Source organism: Sminthopsis crassicaudata, chromosome 1 (assembly GCF_048593235.1).
Source record: "Sminthopsis crassicaudata isolate SCR6 chromosome 1, ASM4859323v1, whole genome shotgun sequence".
NCBI classification, from domain to species: domain Eukaryota; kingdom Metazoa; phylum Chordata; class Mammalia; order Dasyuromorphia; family Dasyuridae; genus Sminthopsis; species Sminthopsis crassicaudata.
In genome coordinates, this window is record NC_133617.1 from 577858593 (window position 1) to 577877494 (window position 18902).

At 36.0% G+C, this 18902-nt stretch overlaps 1 protein-coding gene across 4 annotated transcripts in view; it reads left to right on the forward strand.

The window, feature by feature from the left end:
- Positions 1–18902, forward strand: part of TNPO1 (transportin 1) — a 105031-nt gene that overhangs the window by 35826 nt on the left and 50303 nt on the right. Inside the window, exons 2-6 of one of the 4 annotated variants that reach the window (XM_074282243.1) lie at positions 2158–2489; positions 2643–2756; positions 5865–5940; positions 9835–9984; positions 18336–18442. In XM_074282243.1, the coding sequence (XP_074138344.1) occupies positions 2652–2756; positions 5865–5940; positions 9835–9984; positions 18336–18442 (438 nt within the window). In that variant the 5' untranslated portion in view covers positions 2158–2489; positions 2643–2651. Of the gene's footprint in view, positions 1–2157; positions 2490–2642; positions 2757–3089; positions 3198–5825; positions 5941–9834; positions 9985–18335; positions 18443–18902 lie in introns of those variants that run through there. The other 3 variants (XM_074282248.1, XM_074282244.1, XM_074282245.1) reach the window with 3 other exon arrangements.

Consider the following 18902-nt stretch of genomic DNA (forward strand, 5'->3'; position numbering starts at 1 on the left):
ACAAATTTCTTGGGCAAAAAGGGATTGAGAGTGGAAAATGTTTTAAGAAATCCTGCTGCAAGGGCAGCTAGGTGGCGCAATGGATACAACACCAGCCCTGAAGTCGGGAAGACCTGAGTTCAAATTTGATTTTAACACTTAATCTCTTAACACTTCTTAGCTGTGTGACCCTGGGCAAGTCACTTAACCCCAATTGCCTCAGGGGAAAAAAAGGAAAAGAAATCCTGCTTCATCCCCTTCTTAAGACTTTAGAGTGAGGAGAAGATACAAATATTTACATTTTATAAATTAAGCAAATCACTTATCTGGACCTTACTTTGCTACTCAGCTCAGGGTCTCACAAAGTCCCCTGACTCCATGGATTTGCTATGATCTATGAGCCAACCAAATTCTGGACTTTTTCTAATTTGATTTCTCTTTTTAAAAAAAAACAGATTTTCTTTTTTTAAAAATTTTATTAAACCTTTGTATTTACAAAACATATGCATGGGTAATTTTTCAGTATCAACCCTTGCAAAATCTTCTGTTCCAATTTATCTCCTCATTCCCCTTACCACGTCCCCTAGATGGCAGTTAGTCCAATACACGTTAAATATGTTAAAATATATGTTAAATCCAATATATGTATACATAGTTATACAGTTATCTTGCTGCACAAGAAAAATTGGATCAAAAAGAAAAAAACTGAGAAAGAAATCAAAATGCAAGCGAAAGACAACAGAAAGAGTGAGAATGCGATGTTGTGTTCCACACTTGGTTCCCCATGGTACTCTCTCTGGGTGTAGATGGCTCCCTTCATTACTGAACAAGTGGAACTGGTCTGAATCATCTCATTGTTGGAAAGAGTCGTGTCCATCAGAATTGATCATCATATAATCTTGTGGTTTCGTGTACAGTGGTTTCCTGGTTCTGCTCATTGACTTAGCATCAGTTCATGTACGTCTTTCCAGGCCTCTCTGAAATCATCCTGCTGGTTGAAAGACAGATTTGTTCAATTATATTTCATCACCAAACTTAGCTGAACTACAGCAATATTGCCCTAATATGTCTCCCTGGTTTCAGTGTTTTCCCTTCTTCAGTCTGTCCTTTACAGAATTATTAAGCAAAATTATCTTCCCAAAGCATTGGTGGGACCATTGGTCCTAGCTCAAGAAGTATTTGGGTTCTAAAATCAGAGGAAGCCAAACTTTCCTCAGCTTATTTTGATAATGCCTGCTTTTCACGCTGTATGTATCCTTATACCCCTTACCCTTTCCTTCCCAGAAATCTCTCCCTTAAGAAAATTTTTAAGAGAGTAATAAAAAAAAGTCAATAAATGCAATTAACAAAATCTAGCAGTGTTGCACATCTGGAAGCTTCCAGGTGAAATCTCTCAAAACTCTTTAAAATCAAACTTGGTCCACCTAGATTAAAAATCCGATAAATTTATCAACATAACATAAAATGCATATTTATAGCAATGATATTGGCTCATGTTTATTTAGTTTTAATGATACATTCATATTTACCAAATTAATCCAAGCAGGGAAGGGAAATTGCTGATTGGTATAGGTGGGAAATCTGAACTGATAGATGTTGTCATCTTGTCACTAAGAGTTCTCCACTCTTAGGCAAGTCACTTAATTTTTCCCTGCCTCAGTTGCCTGAAACAAAACCAAAAAAACCTAATGCATCTTTCTCAGTGTTTTTGTGCTCACTGTTCATGGTCCGAAGCCAAAGTGCATTATTGTTATGACCGTTTTAAATTCGAAAGGTGAAATAGGGGCAACATAGACTTTTCAGTGACATTTTGTGAAATCCTCCATAAGGTTGTTTCAGGTATGTTGCAATTTTGTTAAAATAGGAAATCATCTTTTTAGAAAAATTGGGAAAAAACCCCAATAATGTTCATTATATAGAATTGATCATCTATGTGATTGTGTGTTTGTGTGTCGCCCCAGAGTTACACAAATTACTGCTTGCTCCCTGTTGGAGGCTTTCTTTTGGCTAGTGTGTACAAGGACCCTCTATTTCAATGTTTTGGCCAAGTAGCTACTAAGTAAAAAACAAAACAAAACAAAACCGAGACATCAGAAGAGACTCTGGTTTTTCGTAAATCATCTTTTGAGTTGATTTTTTTAACTCAGTTTTTTTGTTTTTGTTTTTTAAATCGGTTAGTTTTCCTTAGGGTTAAATTGTTAGCGGAAAGAGGCTCTGCTCTGCACCCGGGACGATCTGCGGGCTTCGGCAGAGGAAGCAGGCCGGCATTAGGACCCAGGGGGATCCTCGGAGCGGATCTTAGGGCCAGATTGCAAATTCGCCGTGACTCAGTCTGGTCGGCTCCGTGCACACAGCAACAGCGGCCGCGGCAGCAGCAGCAGCAACACCAGCACCAGAAGAAGCAAGCAGCAGCAAAAGCAGCAGCAGCAGCAGCAGACCTTGGCGGCCCTGCTGCTGGCAACTGTTAGGTTCGCTCTCCCGTTCCAAAGGCTCCAAATCCTGCAACCCAGGCAGGTCCCGGGGTGAGGGGGGGGGGGGCGCTGCGGGACCGCGAGCGTGGGGGGGGGAGGGGGCAAAACTGCCCCGGGGCGGGCAGCTCTGGGGCCTGTGCACAGAGAGTTAATATTGGCTCCGTCTCTTCCTGTGTCTGGCTTTATTTGCAGCAAACCAAGATGGAGTATGAGTGGAAACCCGACGAGCAAGGGCTTCAGCAAATCCTGCAGCTGCTCAAAGAGTCCCAGTCCCCGGACACCTCCACCCAGAGAACCGTGCAACAAGTATCCTTTCCGCGGGCCTCGCCGCCGCCGCTCCTCGCCGCGGGGTCCCCCGTGCTTCCCGGCCCGCTCGGCTCCGCTCCCCTCCCCCACTCCGCCCCGCGCGGCGGTGGCCGTGGTAGGGCTGGCCGGGGCTCGCACCGCATCGTCCCTCTTGGGGCCTGGGCCCCCCAAAAGGGGCCGTTAAGGGAGCGGCGAGAGGGCGCCTGCAACCCCCTCCCCTTGGGCTTTCTTCCCTTTCCTCACTCCCACTCCCTGCAGCCTTCCCAGGCTTGGCGCGCGGGGAGAGGCGTGCCACGAGCTCTCGGGCTCGCGGAGGGGCGCCGGCTTCCGGCCGGAGCGGGCGGCGGCCTCGGGCCGCATGTGCGCGGGACCTCGCAGCCTCCGGTTTCCTGGCGGATCGCGGGCAAGCTAGAGTCCCGGCGCGGGACGAGCGGCCTCCTGGTTGGCGGCCGGGGCCTACACAATGAGCCTCGCTTTGGTGGCCGGGGCTGGGGGCGGGGGCCGGGGCCGGGGCCGGGGAGGACGGAGGCGCGGGGCCGCCCTCCTGCCCGCCATGGAGGAGGTGGAGGAGCCTCGCGCGGGGCCCTGTTCGGCCTGGCCCGGCCCGGGCGCGGGGTCGCGTTTATGCTCTCGGCCCGCCAGGCCTGGGGACCGGAGGGGGACTCGGCCGGGCCTCACCCCACCCCGTGGCGGGGCAGCGTAACACCTGTTGCCTCCCGGCTCCAAGCTGGGGTTTTCTTTTTAAAGCCTTGGCTCCCACAAGACTGGCGACCCCGGGGGTGGGGGTGGGGGCGGGGGCGGAGGAGGGGGGAAGCGCCTCCAGTTTCTGGGGGGCTGGGGACAGGCTCCAGGGAGAAAGAGGAAGCACACTCTCGGGCATGCCCCAAACTGGGGGGAAAGTAGTATTCTGGTTACTCTTTACCCGTTTTCCCCCAGACACAGACATCTCCCCCCCCCAAAAAAAAAAAAAAACAAACCCAAGGAGGAGGATACAATTCTCTTGTTGCTGACTTTTGTCCAAAACCCAAGGCGGGTTTTGGGTTTGGTTTTTGGTTGCTGTTGGTTTAGTTTTTAAAAATCTCTGCTTTAATTATTTGTCCTTTTGCTGAAATAAAATCTCAAATCTAGAACGAAATATAGAAAATTTTTTTCCGAGCTGACAACGTGGAGTTGCCTTTATTTAAAAGCATCTCAAGAGAATAAAATTTATAGACTGTTAGTCTTTTATATTTATAATGCTTTAATAGAAATTACTTACGTGAAGGAAGTTACGTCAACTTTATTCCTTGATATGTGGAAGTGCATAGAATTAGTTGATATTTAATAGAATGGCATAAAGGAGGGAAGTTGCAGCCAAATTGTATTTCTTGATGTGTGGGAAGCGAGTATAGTTAGGCATTTTCTGGCTAGAGCTTATGAATAGTTAATTAAACTGTTGGGAAATACACTTTCCATGTTTTTGAGAGAAAATGATAGTTATTCAAAAGTATTCATTTTAAGATTTTTTAAAAAAATTGCTACAATATAAAGGTGACTTCTGGAAAGCTGTAACGAGCAAGAGGAATATTTATTTGATCTCTAGCCAGTTGGAGTTTTCAGTTTTGCTGAGTTCCATGGTTGTGGCATACTTATGATGTCATAACTAACAGCCTCTTGGTATTGTGAAAAGTAACATTATAAAAACGATTATAGATTGCTAGTGAAGTCTTCAAATTACTACCTAGATTGTCTGTATTAGTGAATCATGAGAATATCATGTAAGACAGTATATATAATGTAGTCTGTTCTGAGGTAAAAATCAGTTATATAACGTGCAACCCCCAAATAAGGAAAACTAACTTAGGATTTTGCTTTTCTGTTTGATCAAATGATATTTTATAATTTTTTGGAAATTGGATTACCCGTTAGTAAGGTCAAAATGCTTGAAACTTGTTAAAACTTTTTTCAGATTATCTAGATATAAAATTTGCATGATGGGCCTCTTCTAACAACAAAATGAATTCAGGTCTTTACCTAGACAGGAGAATTTATTTCAAAGTGATGACTTAATACTTTGCCATTTACTTCATTTTTTGGGAAAGAGTGCTACCATTCAGCTTTTAATTATTTAAAAGTAACTTAGAGATTTTTTTTTAATGAGAAATTTCAGTAATATGGAATTATTATACTGTAAGAAAATTTGCTTATCAATAAAATGTTATATATGGCAAATAAAAATCATGGAGGTCAACTTTTATTCTGTTAAAACCATTACTGAATTCCCTCTAAAATGAATCTTGTCCGTTGTTAAAGAATCCTTAGTTTGCTTTTCAGTCTGTTGGGAATAGAAAGAATTTGCACGTTTTTGCTTTTTTTTTTTTTTTTTTTTCTCACTTGTCTTAAATTCATACTTATTAATTTTTATGTGGTCCATTGAGCCTTGAGAAGGCTTTATTTAGTAAACAGCAAATATTCTTATAACTATAGTTTGTATCAGATTTAATCAGAAATGAGTAAAGCATCAACAAGTTCTGGCTGATACTTTTGCATTTGTAGTGTCATTTTTTTTTTTTTTAATGAAATTCAGTTGCTGAGTAAATGAGCAGTTTGAGAATCAAGGAGCATGGAAAATTTAGTAGAACATTATGTCACTGTTACCCATAGTCATCAGTGAAATACCTGCAAATCTGAATCAATGTGATAAATCTTTGGGGATAGGGACACTTGTAGAACTGTTGTAGTTGAATTGTCATTGATGGGTTACCATGAATTGTGAATATTTTTGCTTTGGAAAGGTGATAATTATCTAACAGGATTGAGAGATAAAGAATCAAGCTATGCAAGATTACTAAAGAGTTATGGATAAACGTGCACATTTAAAAACACATTACACTGATTTTACAATCTTGAGTTCTAAGTTATTTTGGTAACCTTTTTCTTAAGCTACTTATTAAGGGCTAAACAGTTGAATCAACTGTAAGCGGTAATGTCAGGTTTAATAATCTTAGAAATCTTAGTCCTGATGAAAACAAAAAGATAAAAACATGGAATGCTTTAATTTTTTTTTCATGTAACACTTATTTCTCTTAGGTTATCTTGAAATTTTTCCTTAACTACACTTTGCTCTAGAAACTGGAACAACTCAACCAATACCCTGATTTTAACAACTACCTGATTTTTGTTCTTACAAAATTAAAATCTGAAGGTTGGTAGAAATAATTTAAAGGCTTCTTTGAAAATATGGATTGTCATTTGGAAGGTTTTTTGATGTTTTTGGGGAGGGAGAGAGCGGAGAGTTTTGTTGGATTTTTCTTTTTTGTTTTTGCTTTACAAGTATGAAAAGAATAAATTTTAAAAAGCCTTGGAGGAGGTCCGTTCCCCCTTCCCTGTTTCTCTTCCAGCTAGTAAAATATAAATGATTTCTTATTTGAACTCAATTCTTCCTGACTTTTAGATTGGTGCTCTATCCACTGTGCCATCTAGCTGCCCCAGAAAGATTTCTTTTTATCTTAAACTTTCTAGGAAGTTCTCTCAATATTTCATAAAGGTTTTCTTATTTGGTGTTTGGGATAATAATTCATAGATTTTTACATTTGAAAAATGTATTATCAATTCCATTCCATTTTTAGAAAATCCTAATTCTTAGTCCTAAATGTAGTAGGCTTTGGGTGTGTGGGTGAAGTGTTTTACATTTATTTTATGGATTTTAAAACATGTAAGCATTGAGGTATATTGTCAGAAGTAGAAAACAGCAAAGGTTTTATATAAAATCTTTACTAATTTGCCATTTGGTACTTTAAAAAACTAATTCCTTCATCTAAAATAGTTTTTATTACAATTAATAAAAATATTTGATCTTCTCTTGCTAAAAGTATTTCAAATTATTTAAAAATTTTGAATGTAGTTAAAAAGTCATGCTGATTTGTACTTTTATAGTTTATACACAACATGGTTCTTTTCCCTGAGCTTTTAATTCAACAAATGTTAAGATAATCTTTATAGTGTTAAACTTAATCTTTGGGAAGAAATAAATCTAAAATTAAGAGCCTTCCAAACTAAGAATTTCTTCCATAACCCTTTAACTTCCGAATCCACACCATTGTAATATGCTAATTGTCTTCATATGAGATCCTGGACAAGTCGCTTGGCCTTTGATTTGACTCTTTTTTTTTTTTTTTTTTTCTTAACCGTAAAATTGGGATCATAAAAGCACCTTTTTCACAGAATTTGTTGTGATGAAGTAGATTTGAGTAGTGCTTAGCCCTGTATTTAATCCCTTCTTCAATGACACATGCCATTTGTAAAGGAAATATCTTCAGTAGTTTATCAATGTTGATATTTGCTGAACCAACAGGTATATATGAGATATAATCAAAGCCACTTCCATGTGTCTTCTAAAGTTTTGAAGTTTTATAGTCTTTTTTGGAATGTAACAATATTTTAAGAGTTCTGGTTAACCAATAAATTAATTCCTATTATGGAAAAACTACACATTTGGTTTAATTGTTTATAGGCTTACCACTATTGATTCTATGGTAAAATCTTGCAATGTGTAGTTTTCCCACAATATGAGTCAGTTTTGTAATAATTACTCTCTATTCAAATACTTCATAATTTTTAGAGTGTTTTCATATGCCTCATCTCAGTTAATTTTTACAATCAAGTCCTCTCAAGTAGGTAGGATAGGTGGTATTTATCATTCCCCATTTATAGCTAAGCAAATTGAGACATAGGTTTAATATAGATCTATGTTAATATTGACATGCAGATTTCCATCTATAGATTCAAACATCTATATCAATACAGCAGTATTTTCCAATCTCTTAATTTTTTAGTTGCATGAAATAAAGTCCTGGTGAAAGAATTTTTGGCCAAGATCATACAAATACTAAGTAACAGAATCAAAGATTCCCACTCAATCAGTCTGATCCCCAAATTCCGAGTTATTTCCAATTGCACATGGTTTCTCAACATGTTCATTTTACAATTGAAGTGTTAACATCTCAAAGCAAAGTGCTATGGATGTTAAAATTATTTATATAGCATTAATATTAATATATTGCCATGTTCAGCCACTTTTAAATTCATCTTTAATTTAGTGAACATATTATCGGTTCTAACTTCTTAAATAGAAAATAGTATTCCTCATTTCATTCCATGGAAACTGATACACTTTGTGCAAGGACTAGCCAAAAAATCATACTCTTCAGAAACTTGTACAGCCTTGTTTACTTTGGCTTATTAAGTAGTTGAAGCCATTTTCCCCATTAATATTTATCTTAGTATGTTTTATCTCCTTGTGAATTTTTATCTCCTAGCCTTCATATATTTAAGGTAAGATTGCTGAAACTGCTAAAAGGTTAACCTGAAAATCTTAGAAAAGGAATTGTCACCTAAAGAAATGAAACATTTTGTGCTTAGAAACTTGGAAGATTAGTTTCGTGGTTACTTTAGAAAGTCTTAGGATTCAGAGAAGATGGGGCAGCTAGGAGGACCGGAGTTCAAATGTGGTCTCAGACACTTAACATTCCTAGCTGTGTGACCCTGGGCAAGTCACTTAACCCCAGCCTCAGAAGGAAAAAAAAAGGAATCAGAGAAGATGAAAAATTGTATATCCATCAAATTTGTGTGTTGGGGTTGAGATTAAGAAGACCTTAAATAATTAAGGAATTGCACTGATGGATGCTATTTTCCCATAGGGGAATGAATATCCCAGAAGAATAATTCAGAAATATCTTGATAGCGATATACCTCTCCGCATTTATCTTTCCTTTTAAAGAATCACTTAAGTCCTAATTGAACCAAGGATTTAAGACTGAATTATAATGAATCTGAAATTTTACTTCCTATTACCTTAGTAGGATATGTGTAGCATTTATTTCTATGTGTTATTTTAATTCCAAGAGTTTTAATTACTGTTAATAGTGTTGATGTATAAATGATATTCATGCTGACCTAAACAACAGAGTAGGTATAGGTATATGCCGTTTTGGAATTTTGAATCATTCGTCATGATGCAGCCAAAGACAAGTTGTTGTCAGTAAAAATTCTGGCCACCCAGTGTAACTACTTAGAAAATATGTTTCAAGTTTCAGTCTTAATTCTTTACTTTTGTAAACATAAAAAGACTTTTTGCAAATTTGAAGTTAATGTGTACTTTTTTTTAACCTTTTTGACTTTTTTTTCCTCTGAGGGTGAACTTAACAGCTTGTTAATTTTTTAGTCTCATTGATAAGCATTTTGTAAAGGAAATCATTTTCAACTGTAAACACTAGTGTTTAGTTGAATTAATGGGTATATAACAAGCTTTATGAGAAAGAGTTCTATAGAATTAAGCATTTTTTAAAATGTTGGTGCTTTAAATTTAAAAAAAAAAAAAAAAGCTGCTAGCTCTTTTTCTGTGTCACCAATCCTGCGATGTGTCAATCCTCTCTTGGAGTTAACTGTTTTAGCTGCAGCTACTTTTGATAGTTTATCCAGCATTCTATATGTATTGTCCCTCATGGTTTGGTTTTGTTTTTTAAACTGAGAAGGAATGTATTTCATCATCAGTTCATAGATTGGTGAGCAAGATTGATCAGAGTTTAAATACATTTTAGGGGGAGAAGGGAGAGGTTAAGAGCCAATAGTCATTAAAAAATTATGGTGGGTGACAGTTCATGTAAGGGTTTATCATACAAATAAATTTCCCTTTATCAACAAGATTTGTTTCTTTTGTCATCTAACAAAATATTGCTTCTAGCTTTTTCTTTTTTCTTTTTTTTTTTTGCTTAGGTAACTAGGGTTAAGTGACTTGGCCAGGGTTACACAACTAGTAAGTGTCAAGTATCTGAGGCCAGATTTGAACTCAGGCCATCCTGACTTCAGGTGCTCTACTTCACCAACTAGCTGCCCCTTGCTTCTAACTCTCAAGACTCATTGACAGTGTTTTTTGCATAGTCTTGGTCATAAGTAAGACCTGTGTCTTTACATTAATGTGCTGTGATCCTTTTCTCCCACTTAAATTAACTCTCAAAACATTAAAATTTTTGTAATGTTTTAATGTATAAACTCCTTTAAAATACTTAAAAGCTCAAAGCAGTGTTGACTTTTATTGCAGATGAACCCACGAGGTCTTTGAGTGGTCTCATTCTGAAGAATAATGTGAAAGCACACTTTCACAACTTTCCAAATGGAGTAACAGATTTTATTAAGAGTGAATGTCTGAATAATATTGGTGACTCCTCCCCTCTAATCAGAGCCACTGTGGGTGAGTTATAATGTAAAATATATTTTATCTGTCTTACTCAGTTTTTGAGATTGGTCATTTGCTGTCCATGAAAGATTTATAATAAGAAAATGTTTTGTTACATTGTTTCTAACCACTTTAGTAAATGTTACTGTTATATTCATCAAGAAAGCTAAGTAATCTTAACAATTGTTTTCAGTTCATGCAGCTCTGTTCATGATATCACTTACCTAAGGGGAAAGTGCAGGAGAATATATAAAATAGAGAATGGGTTGCCCTAAGATGGGGGAAGGCTTTTGATAGGGTTGAAAAAGTGGGAAAGAATATGAGGGGAAAAGTTGAATTGGGTGCCTTTTCAACATTTTTAGGTATCCTTGGTTCCAGAAGACCTATTAAGAAATTTTAATATTAAACATTTTGGGGATGGGCAGTATGGTACTTTTCTTTATTAGTGATTGTTGAATTTCTTTCATTATAAGTAAAAGGCGAGTGGTACATTTTGAGGACATGGATTATTTTATTGTTCAAGTGGTTAAAATGATTATGCAGAAGTTTAACTTTTAAATGTTAAATTTGGAACTAAATCATAAGAGAATATGTAGTTTTTATTTCTTATTGACCATTTAAATGGAATAAATTGGCCAAATAACACTATGGCCGGTTGCAATTTTGGATACAATCCAGTCAGATCATATGCCATAAAAGGGATTTTTTTTGTTTTGTTTTGTTTTTAAAAAGAAATATCCTGTCCCTGTTTGGATTGTGCACAGTTTGTTACTAAAGACGAGAGCATCCTAATAAGTCAGAACAATTTTAGAATCTTTATTTCCAAGACACTCTTGGAATCAGACTGAGGTTTTCACATGATTGGGTCAGGATTCCTGCTTTTGACCTGGATTATTTTGTACAGCTGAGTATTGAGGGAAAGAAAATATGAAGATCATTTTTATTTTCATTGTCATTTGGTAAAACTAAATAAATGTTAGCCTACTGGCTGCATAATACAGGTTCAAGTTCAAAAAAAAGAACTCATTCTACAAAATTTAAGCAAAACTCTTTTCAAGTTTTCAAGAGATATTTGGGTATTTGTGAAGTTACTGTAGAGTTTTGGAAAAGAAAGTTAAGTCACCAGACATGGATATCATCAGTCATGAGAGAATAAAGTAGAGATTGACATTGACTTTTCTGAAGACACTGAGGCTAGACTTAGAATTATGTATTCCTGCTAAATCTTTTAATAGAACCTTCATACAATATTCTCAAAGAGGTACGACCATAATAGCATAATATCTGGCCAATGGGTTTTAGTATTAATTTTTTGTCACTTTAATTCAAGAAACATTTGCCAAATCTTCATGTATTTAGAAAATTTCTTGCTAAGCATGTAATTAATCTAAGTAGCAATAAGTACACAGTGGAAAAGTAGTTAGAGAACAATATGCCTCTGGCATATTGGCTTTGTGATTCTGGGCAAGTGAAATAACCTGTCAGTATCCTAGGCAGTTCTCCAAATTTCAGACCTACACTGGTAAAGGCAATTTCTTTACTGAGAATGTGCTAGACCAGGATTTCTTAAAACTTTTTTTTACTTGTGACCCCTTTTCAACTGAGAAATTTTTACATGACCCCAGGCACATAGGTATATGAAGTAGGTATGCAAGTTACACATTTATTGATAATAAATCATAGTTTTGTGATGCCCTCCACCCCCATTCAGTTAAGAGAGTCCGTCAGAAATCGAGAACCACAGTTTAAGAAGCTGGGCCCTAGACCAAATGAAATGACAGTTCCAATCTAAGTGTCAAACACTTTGTGAGGCTTTGGGAGAAAAAAAAAAGACAAAAACATTCCTGTCCGAAAAGGGCATATATTCTATTGAGGGATTTGTGTACTGATAAGCTTACATTTACCTTAAATGCAAAAGCTATATGTAGACATTTTGGGGGGGGGAAGACTAGCACAGGGGCTCCTTATTAAGTGACATTAAGTTTTGAAGGAAGCGATGAGGTCAAGGTGAAGAAGACAGCTGGTAGATAGGGATGTTCTATACTGGGAACAGCAAATAAGCCAGCTTGTCCGAAATGTAAAGTGCACAAAAACGAATTCAGTCTGGAAATATAAATCGAACCTGGATTGTGAAAGACCTTGACCAACAAGTTTTTTGTTTTATTTCCGGAGGGAGGGGGGGAGAGGGAAGGGGGATTATTGGAACTTCTTAAGTTGAGTATTAACATGGGTCAATCTTGTGCTTTAAGCATATAAGTTTGGCACCTGGGAATTTATTTGTAGCCTTCTGGGGAAGAAAACCTATTAGATTGGGAGAGAAAGAAATTTAGAGAGAATAATTTGAGGAGATGGGGAAGAAAGTATGAAAACGGTTTAGACTGAAAGCAAGAAATTACTTTAGAAGAAAAGGAGATATGTTAGAAGTAGACTCAACAAGATTTGTTAATAGGATGTGAAGAGTAAGGGAGAAGCTAGAGTTCAAGTTGGATATAAGTGATTTTGAGATGTCTATGACAAATAGCTTTTGTAAATCTTAAGGCAGTTGTTGATAGAGAATTGGTGCTTGGGAGAGAGGACTGTATATATAGATTCAGAAAGTCATTTGCATAGAGATAATAGTTGATTTCAGGATGAAATCACTATAGAAGTATTTAGATAGTTAATAAATAAAGACTCAGAGCCATAGGGGACAGAGTATGAATCGCAACTTTGAAAAGGTGGATAACAAATAGGATAACTAAGAGAAGGCAGTGTTTCAGAAACACAGGAAAGAATGCATCAAATGTTGCATAGAGGTCAAGAAAGATGAAGACGTAGAACTATCATTTAGATTTAGTGATTTAGAAATCATTGGTATCCTTGGAGAGAGCTGCATTTGAGGGATGAATGTAGAAGCCAGATTGTTAGAAATGAGTGAAGGGGAAAGTACAGGCATTGAGTGTATAGTGAGCTTTTTCTAGAAGTTTGGCCATTAAAGGGAAGAAAGATTAGCTTGAGGGATGGGCTAGGTTAAATGATTTTTTTTTTTTTTTTTTTAAGGTTAGGAGTTTATTGTAGCCTTCTGGGGAAAAATACTATTAGCTTGGGAGAGAGAAATTTAGAGGAAATAATCTGAGGAGATGAGATTACGGTATGTCTGGGTAGTATTGAAAAGTAGACTAGGGCAAAATTGTAAGAACTTGTGGGTGGCAGCTAGGAGTTTTGTAGTGTAAAAGAGGGGGAAAGAGGGAACTTGGTGTGCTTTAATAGTGAAGGACCTCAATTTTCTCAGTAAAGTGTGAGAAGTCCTCTGTTGGGAAAGAGGAAGCAGTCCAATAGACTTTAGGAAAGAAAAAAATTTGCAGCAATCCATAAGAATAGCAGCTAGTATTTTTAAAGTGCTTTAAAAATTGAATGTCACTTTAGAATGCTAGACCTGGAGTCAGTTTCTTCGTCTGTAAACATAGGAATAATAGTAGCTACTTTCCAGCATTGTTGTGAGAATCAAATGAGATATTTGTTAAGCATTTTGCACAGTATTGGATACACAGTGGAAATTACATAAATGTTAGTTAATTTGTTAAATATTATGGAAAGATAGAGGTTAAATGATTTGCCCAGTCCCATAGCTAGCAAGTGTCTGATCTCAGATTTGAACTCTACCCACTATGCCACCCAACAGCTAATGACAGCAGTCATTTCAAGACCAATCAGCCCAAAGTCCTCAAGAAGGGTTATAGAGACACCATGAAGTCACAAAGGATGAGGACTTAGGAGAGGTCATTAGGGATAAGAATTGAACTAGACCCATTAGATTTGATTAAAAAGAGGTAACTTTGTAGAGAGTAGTTTGATGAGGTCCATAGTCAAATTAGAATTTAGAAGATAGTGAGAGAATGAGTGTGAGGCACTGATTATAGTTTTACAATAATTTTTAGCCACAAAGGGTAGGAGAGATTTTTAGTATGATAGTAGCAGTGATGAAATTGAAGGGTTTTTTTTTTTTTTTTTTAAGAAAAAAATAAGATGGAAAGAGAACCACCATGCAAGAAAAGTAGTTTTTCTTTATTCATATGAGATAGGTCAAAGAAGATCTAGAGTGAGGGAAGGGGAGGTGAGAAATAATAATAGTTTCTATATTTTAAAAATAAAGGTTTCTTGTTTTTTAAAATGTAAAAAACATTCTTGGACTGTAGATAACTGTATTTCTGATCTTAGATCATGGAAAAAGGCCTTTCCAAGTTAAATATCTTCTTTGCGAAGGGAGGTAGGGGGGAAAGGTATACTCCAGATGATCATTTTTGTATTCTCTTTAATATATATTAGGAGGCAGTTAGCTGGTTCAATTGATAGATCACTCGGCCTAGATTCAAGAAGACTTGAGTTCAAATTTGGTTTCAAATACTTATTGGCTGTGTGACCTTGGGCAAGTCACTTTACTTCTGTAGAAAAAAATTCCTTGCCAAGAAAACCCAATGGACAATATCAGCATGCCGGGTGGTCTACAGGGTCTCAAGTAATCAAACACCACTCAACAACTACTATATTATATTATTTATCACTAGAAGAAGGGCAGTGGTAACCTCCATTGATTTTTGTTAGAGTTTGTAGAGGGTGAAAAATCTTTATTATTCAGAACTACCCTGTGAAGTAGGGCCTACTGTTACTTCCATTCTAGAGATGAGAAGACAGCCTCATAAAGATTGCTCATAAAGTGCTCAATGTCATATAGTTAGTTATGAGTGTGAAATAGGCTCTCAGTTTGGAACTCCCAGTGCTCTATCCACTACTCCCGGGCAATCCTACACATGAGGCCCATTGGGCAGTCACATTTCGGGAGAAGCAGGTGTGGTGCAATGCAGAGAGAACCTTGGTCTCAAAGACCTGGTTTCAAGTATAGTCTCTGAGGTCCTGGCTTTGGGACCTTGTACAAGTCACTAACTTTTCTCAGTGCTCTAGGCTTATCTAAAATTAAATTGCAGAGAAGGTGTGGCCTTTCTCAAGGAAACCAGAGGCAATTCTTCCATTTGTTGGGCTTACACATGCTTTCATAATAGTAATACAACTCTCTTCCTTATACATGCATTATTACATTATTTCCTACTATCTCTATTTTTCCTAGTAAGAAAAAAACTCATGAAGATATAGTGCAAGCCCTTATTCTCTCCCCCTCTCTCCTCCCCTATAATGGTAATTATTTAATTTATATAGTGCTATATAGTTACAAAGCATTTTATATGTGTTGTTGTTTCAATTCAATTAGACTATCCAGTGTACATAAAATATGTGTATCCTCATTTTATACATCAAGAAACTGAAGCTCAGAGATTGTTACCCTCTTGTCTCTCATCATACAGCTATTAAATATTATACTTTGGATCTGAGAGTCAGTTCTTTTGCTTCAAGTCCAGTGTTCTTGGTTCTTACTGTTTATTAAAGAATAGTTTTCTCAATCTAAAAGTTAAAAAATCAAAGAAAACAGTAAAATCAGACTTGACAGAATATTTTTTAAAAAAATACAACTTGATAGAGGTAATTCCATAGGTTAATGTTGTTTAAATTTGAGATAGTCAACTCTTAATGTCTTACATCTTTCTTCAGTGGAGTGTTCTTTGCATATTAGGAAGTTTAAGGTCCTAGTTGACTGTTGTTATATAGTCTTTGTGTTGTGTATTACAGGTTCATATATACATCTGCCACATTTGGGAAGGGAGAGACAAATAAATTAAAGATAGTAGAGCTTGGTGCTCCCTGCTAGAATGTTACACTAACATTGGAAAGCTTATTAAATTCTTTTATTTTGGTATTATTTTAGAAGAATTTTGTGTATAGAGAGTAGACATTCAAAGAGAGAATGTTACACGTTTTAAGAGCTTTTTGACTTCAGCTGTCAAGTTTGGAAGATGAAAAACCTAGAGAATTAATTAAATATTTGGACTCCTAAATGTTAAGGATATAGGAAACCATATACTACTTGATTTCACAATGAGAAGTGCCATTTATTACATCATAGATATCTCATGCATATTATAGAAAGATGGAGAGATTTATGGACTGAAGAATATACAGAAGTTGGGATCTGAACTCAAGTCTTCATGTCTTCTTAGTTCTGGCATTCTTGTTGGGGTGATGCCTTTTGGGCAAGGGTTTTTTTTTGTTTTGTTTTTATCAAAAAAAATTTTATTTTAAAAAATTAGGAATAAGTAAAGTAAAAAATGATGATAGAGCATATGTAATGGTTTTATAGATTTATAAAGTATTCCAATCCTATCGTGTTTGGAGGCCCATAATGAAATAATTGAGCTATTCTGTTCATGTGACTATTTCATTTTCTTATGATGTAATAAATACTTAGTACCAAAATTAATTTTTAACTACAGAAGACTGGATCATAGTAGGCATTCGGCAACATAAATTTGGTTGATAGCAACTACAAAAGATCAATTTCTTTTTAGAATTCTGTTTAGGAGGAAAAGACCAATCATAACATTAACAACAACAGCAAAAATCCAGTAGAATTAAATGAAAACTATTTTCAGGATATGTGACAAAGGTTTCAACCTTTTATCCTAAATGCTTTGTACTTGATCCATTTGCATTATCACATGGTAACACTGATGCCTTTGTATTTATATAGCACTTTTATGATAAAAGCATTTTTTGCTTAAGTTATATATTTAATAATAAGCCTGTTAGGCATCATACTATTAGCCTGGTTTTACTGTGGTTGTAACTTGGCCAGTTCATGATAATGAGTAAAATACCAGGGCTGACTAGTAGAGTCCAGTTTATATACTTCTTCCTAAATTCAATCCAGTCTCAGACCTTTCTAGCTCTGGGCAAGTCATTTCAGCCTGTTTGCCTCAGTTTCTTCACCTGCCAAATGAGTTGGTAAAGGAAATGGCAAGATACTCCAATATTTTTGCCAAGAAAACTCCAAATGGGATCACACAGGGATACCACTGCAGATGCATAAACAAAAAAAAAAAAAAAAAAAAAAAAAATTAAAATGAAATCAGTTACTTTTGCTTGCTTGTTTTTCACATGAAAGATATTATGTAAGAGACCAGCTTATTTTGTATGTATTCCTGAATGTTCCTATTAATTCATTTGTTTTTATGGCAAATTACATTTTTGTATTTGTTGTTGTACTGTAGTGGAAAAGATTAATGACATTCCTCAACTATCCATGGTTAAATATAATATTGTTATATATTAACATGAGAATCAAATTTGTGCTATAGTCACCGCAAGCAGGATTAGTAACTGTTTGAAGTACACTGTGCTTGTTACTTAAGCGTTGAAGACAGACTTTGAACCCAGATCTTCTTGATTCAAATACTAGAATACTGTACTTAGAACTTATTATTCAATTGATCAACCACTCCTTTTGAAGATTTTGGAGATAAGAAGGCCACTTTTAATTATTACTAAGTTAATGACATTTTATTCTAGTTGAGCATAGCAGCTGCTTGTGGGGACATTTCTAATTTCTGTTAAAGGATATTGAGGACTTGAGGGAATATGATCACCTCATTATTAAACCAATCAGGGCAGTGGCAAAAAATAAGCTTGTTAGTGAAATGTGTCCCTTGAAGACTGATGTTTGCAAATTTCATGTTTTGAAAGTTCTTTGGCTACCAGACACAGGGGCAATATACACTGAAAAGAGCTGGTCTTAGAGGGTCTAGTCTGGTTTAGTCTTGGGTAAAACACTTGAGCAGTTCTGTAGTTTGGGTCAAGTTGTTTAACTTTTCTGAACTTAATTGAATTTCTTCTCTTATTGAATTGGGATTTTTCTGGGGGGGAAAAAGGGTATAAAATGTGTTATACTACACTGTAGCAAACATGAGGATCAATTGAGAGATTTTTTTAAATGTTTATCTGACTGTAACTTATTAATATTTGGGGATGTGGACATATGCTTTTTTAAAAAATCTTTTCTCTCTGAAAAAGGAGTGTATTTTGAGAGAAAAGAGTGCTTTGGTAATTCCACTTAAGTAAAGTGGAAACACTTATCAAGCACTGTGGGCATTGGAGGGAAGTCAGTCCCCCACTATTATTGCTTGTTCTGTTGCTATAGGTGTCACAAATGGTGTATTGGGCTTTTTATTTTACATATAATAACTTGGATTGTTATTAGCAAAATGAAAATATTTAAAGGTGTATACATACACATCAGCAAAACCTCACTTTTTCCTTTCATTTTCTCCTTTCAAGCATTAATGATACTTTTTAATTTGTCATTTGTATGTAGGATAAGTTTCTGTATGTATAGTAAAATTGCTTGCATTTGTGTTATTTAAAAAAAAAAAAAAAGAACTATAACTTAATCCTGTCTCTGAGAATTTTCTTTTTCTAAAGAGAAATTAATTTTTTCTTCCAAGGTATTCTGATTACAACCATTGCCTCCAAGGGAGAATTACAGAACTGGCCTGAGCTCTTGCCAAAGCTCTGTAGCTTGTTGGATTCTGAAGATTATAATACGTGTGAAGTAAGGATGCTTACATCATGTTAGACTTTTTAGTTATTAGAGTTTTCTCAATATAATGCTTTCAAGTTACATTTAACTTTTTTACCTGTTTATAATCTTTGGAAATTTGTTTTTAAAATATTTCTTCCACTTTAAAGCCTGAAGTTAGTTTTCTGACTTTTCATTTCTTTTGAATATTTAAATTGCATCAGAAACTTGTATCAGAAACATTTTATTCTACTTAAAATCTTAATCCAATCTTTTTTACAGTCTGTTGTCTAAAATTTTTACAAAATACCACAAAATTTCCTTTTAGTTTTAATGTTAACTTGTAATGTCTTGAATTAGGATGAAAAATAGAAAATTTTGCAGAGCCATAAAAATAAATTTTTTTCCTACCTCCACTTTTTCTTTTTTAATAGCTTTTTATTGATAGAACATATGCATGGGTAATTTTTCAACATTGACCCTCACAATCACT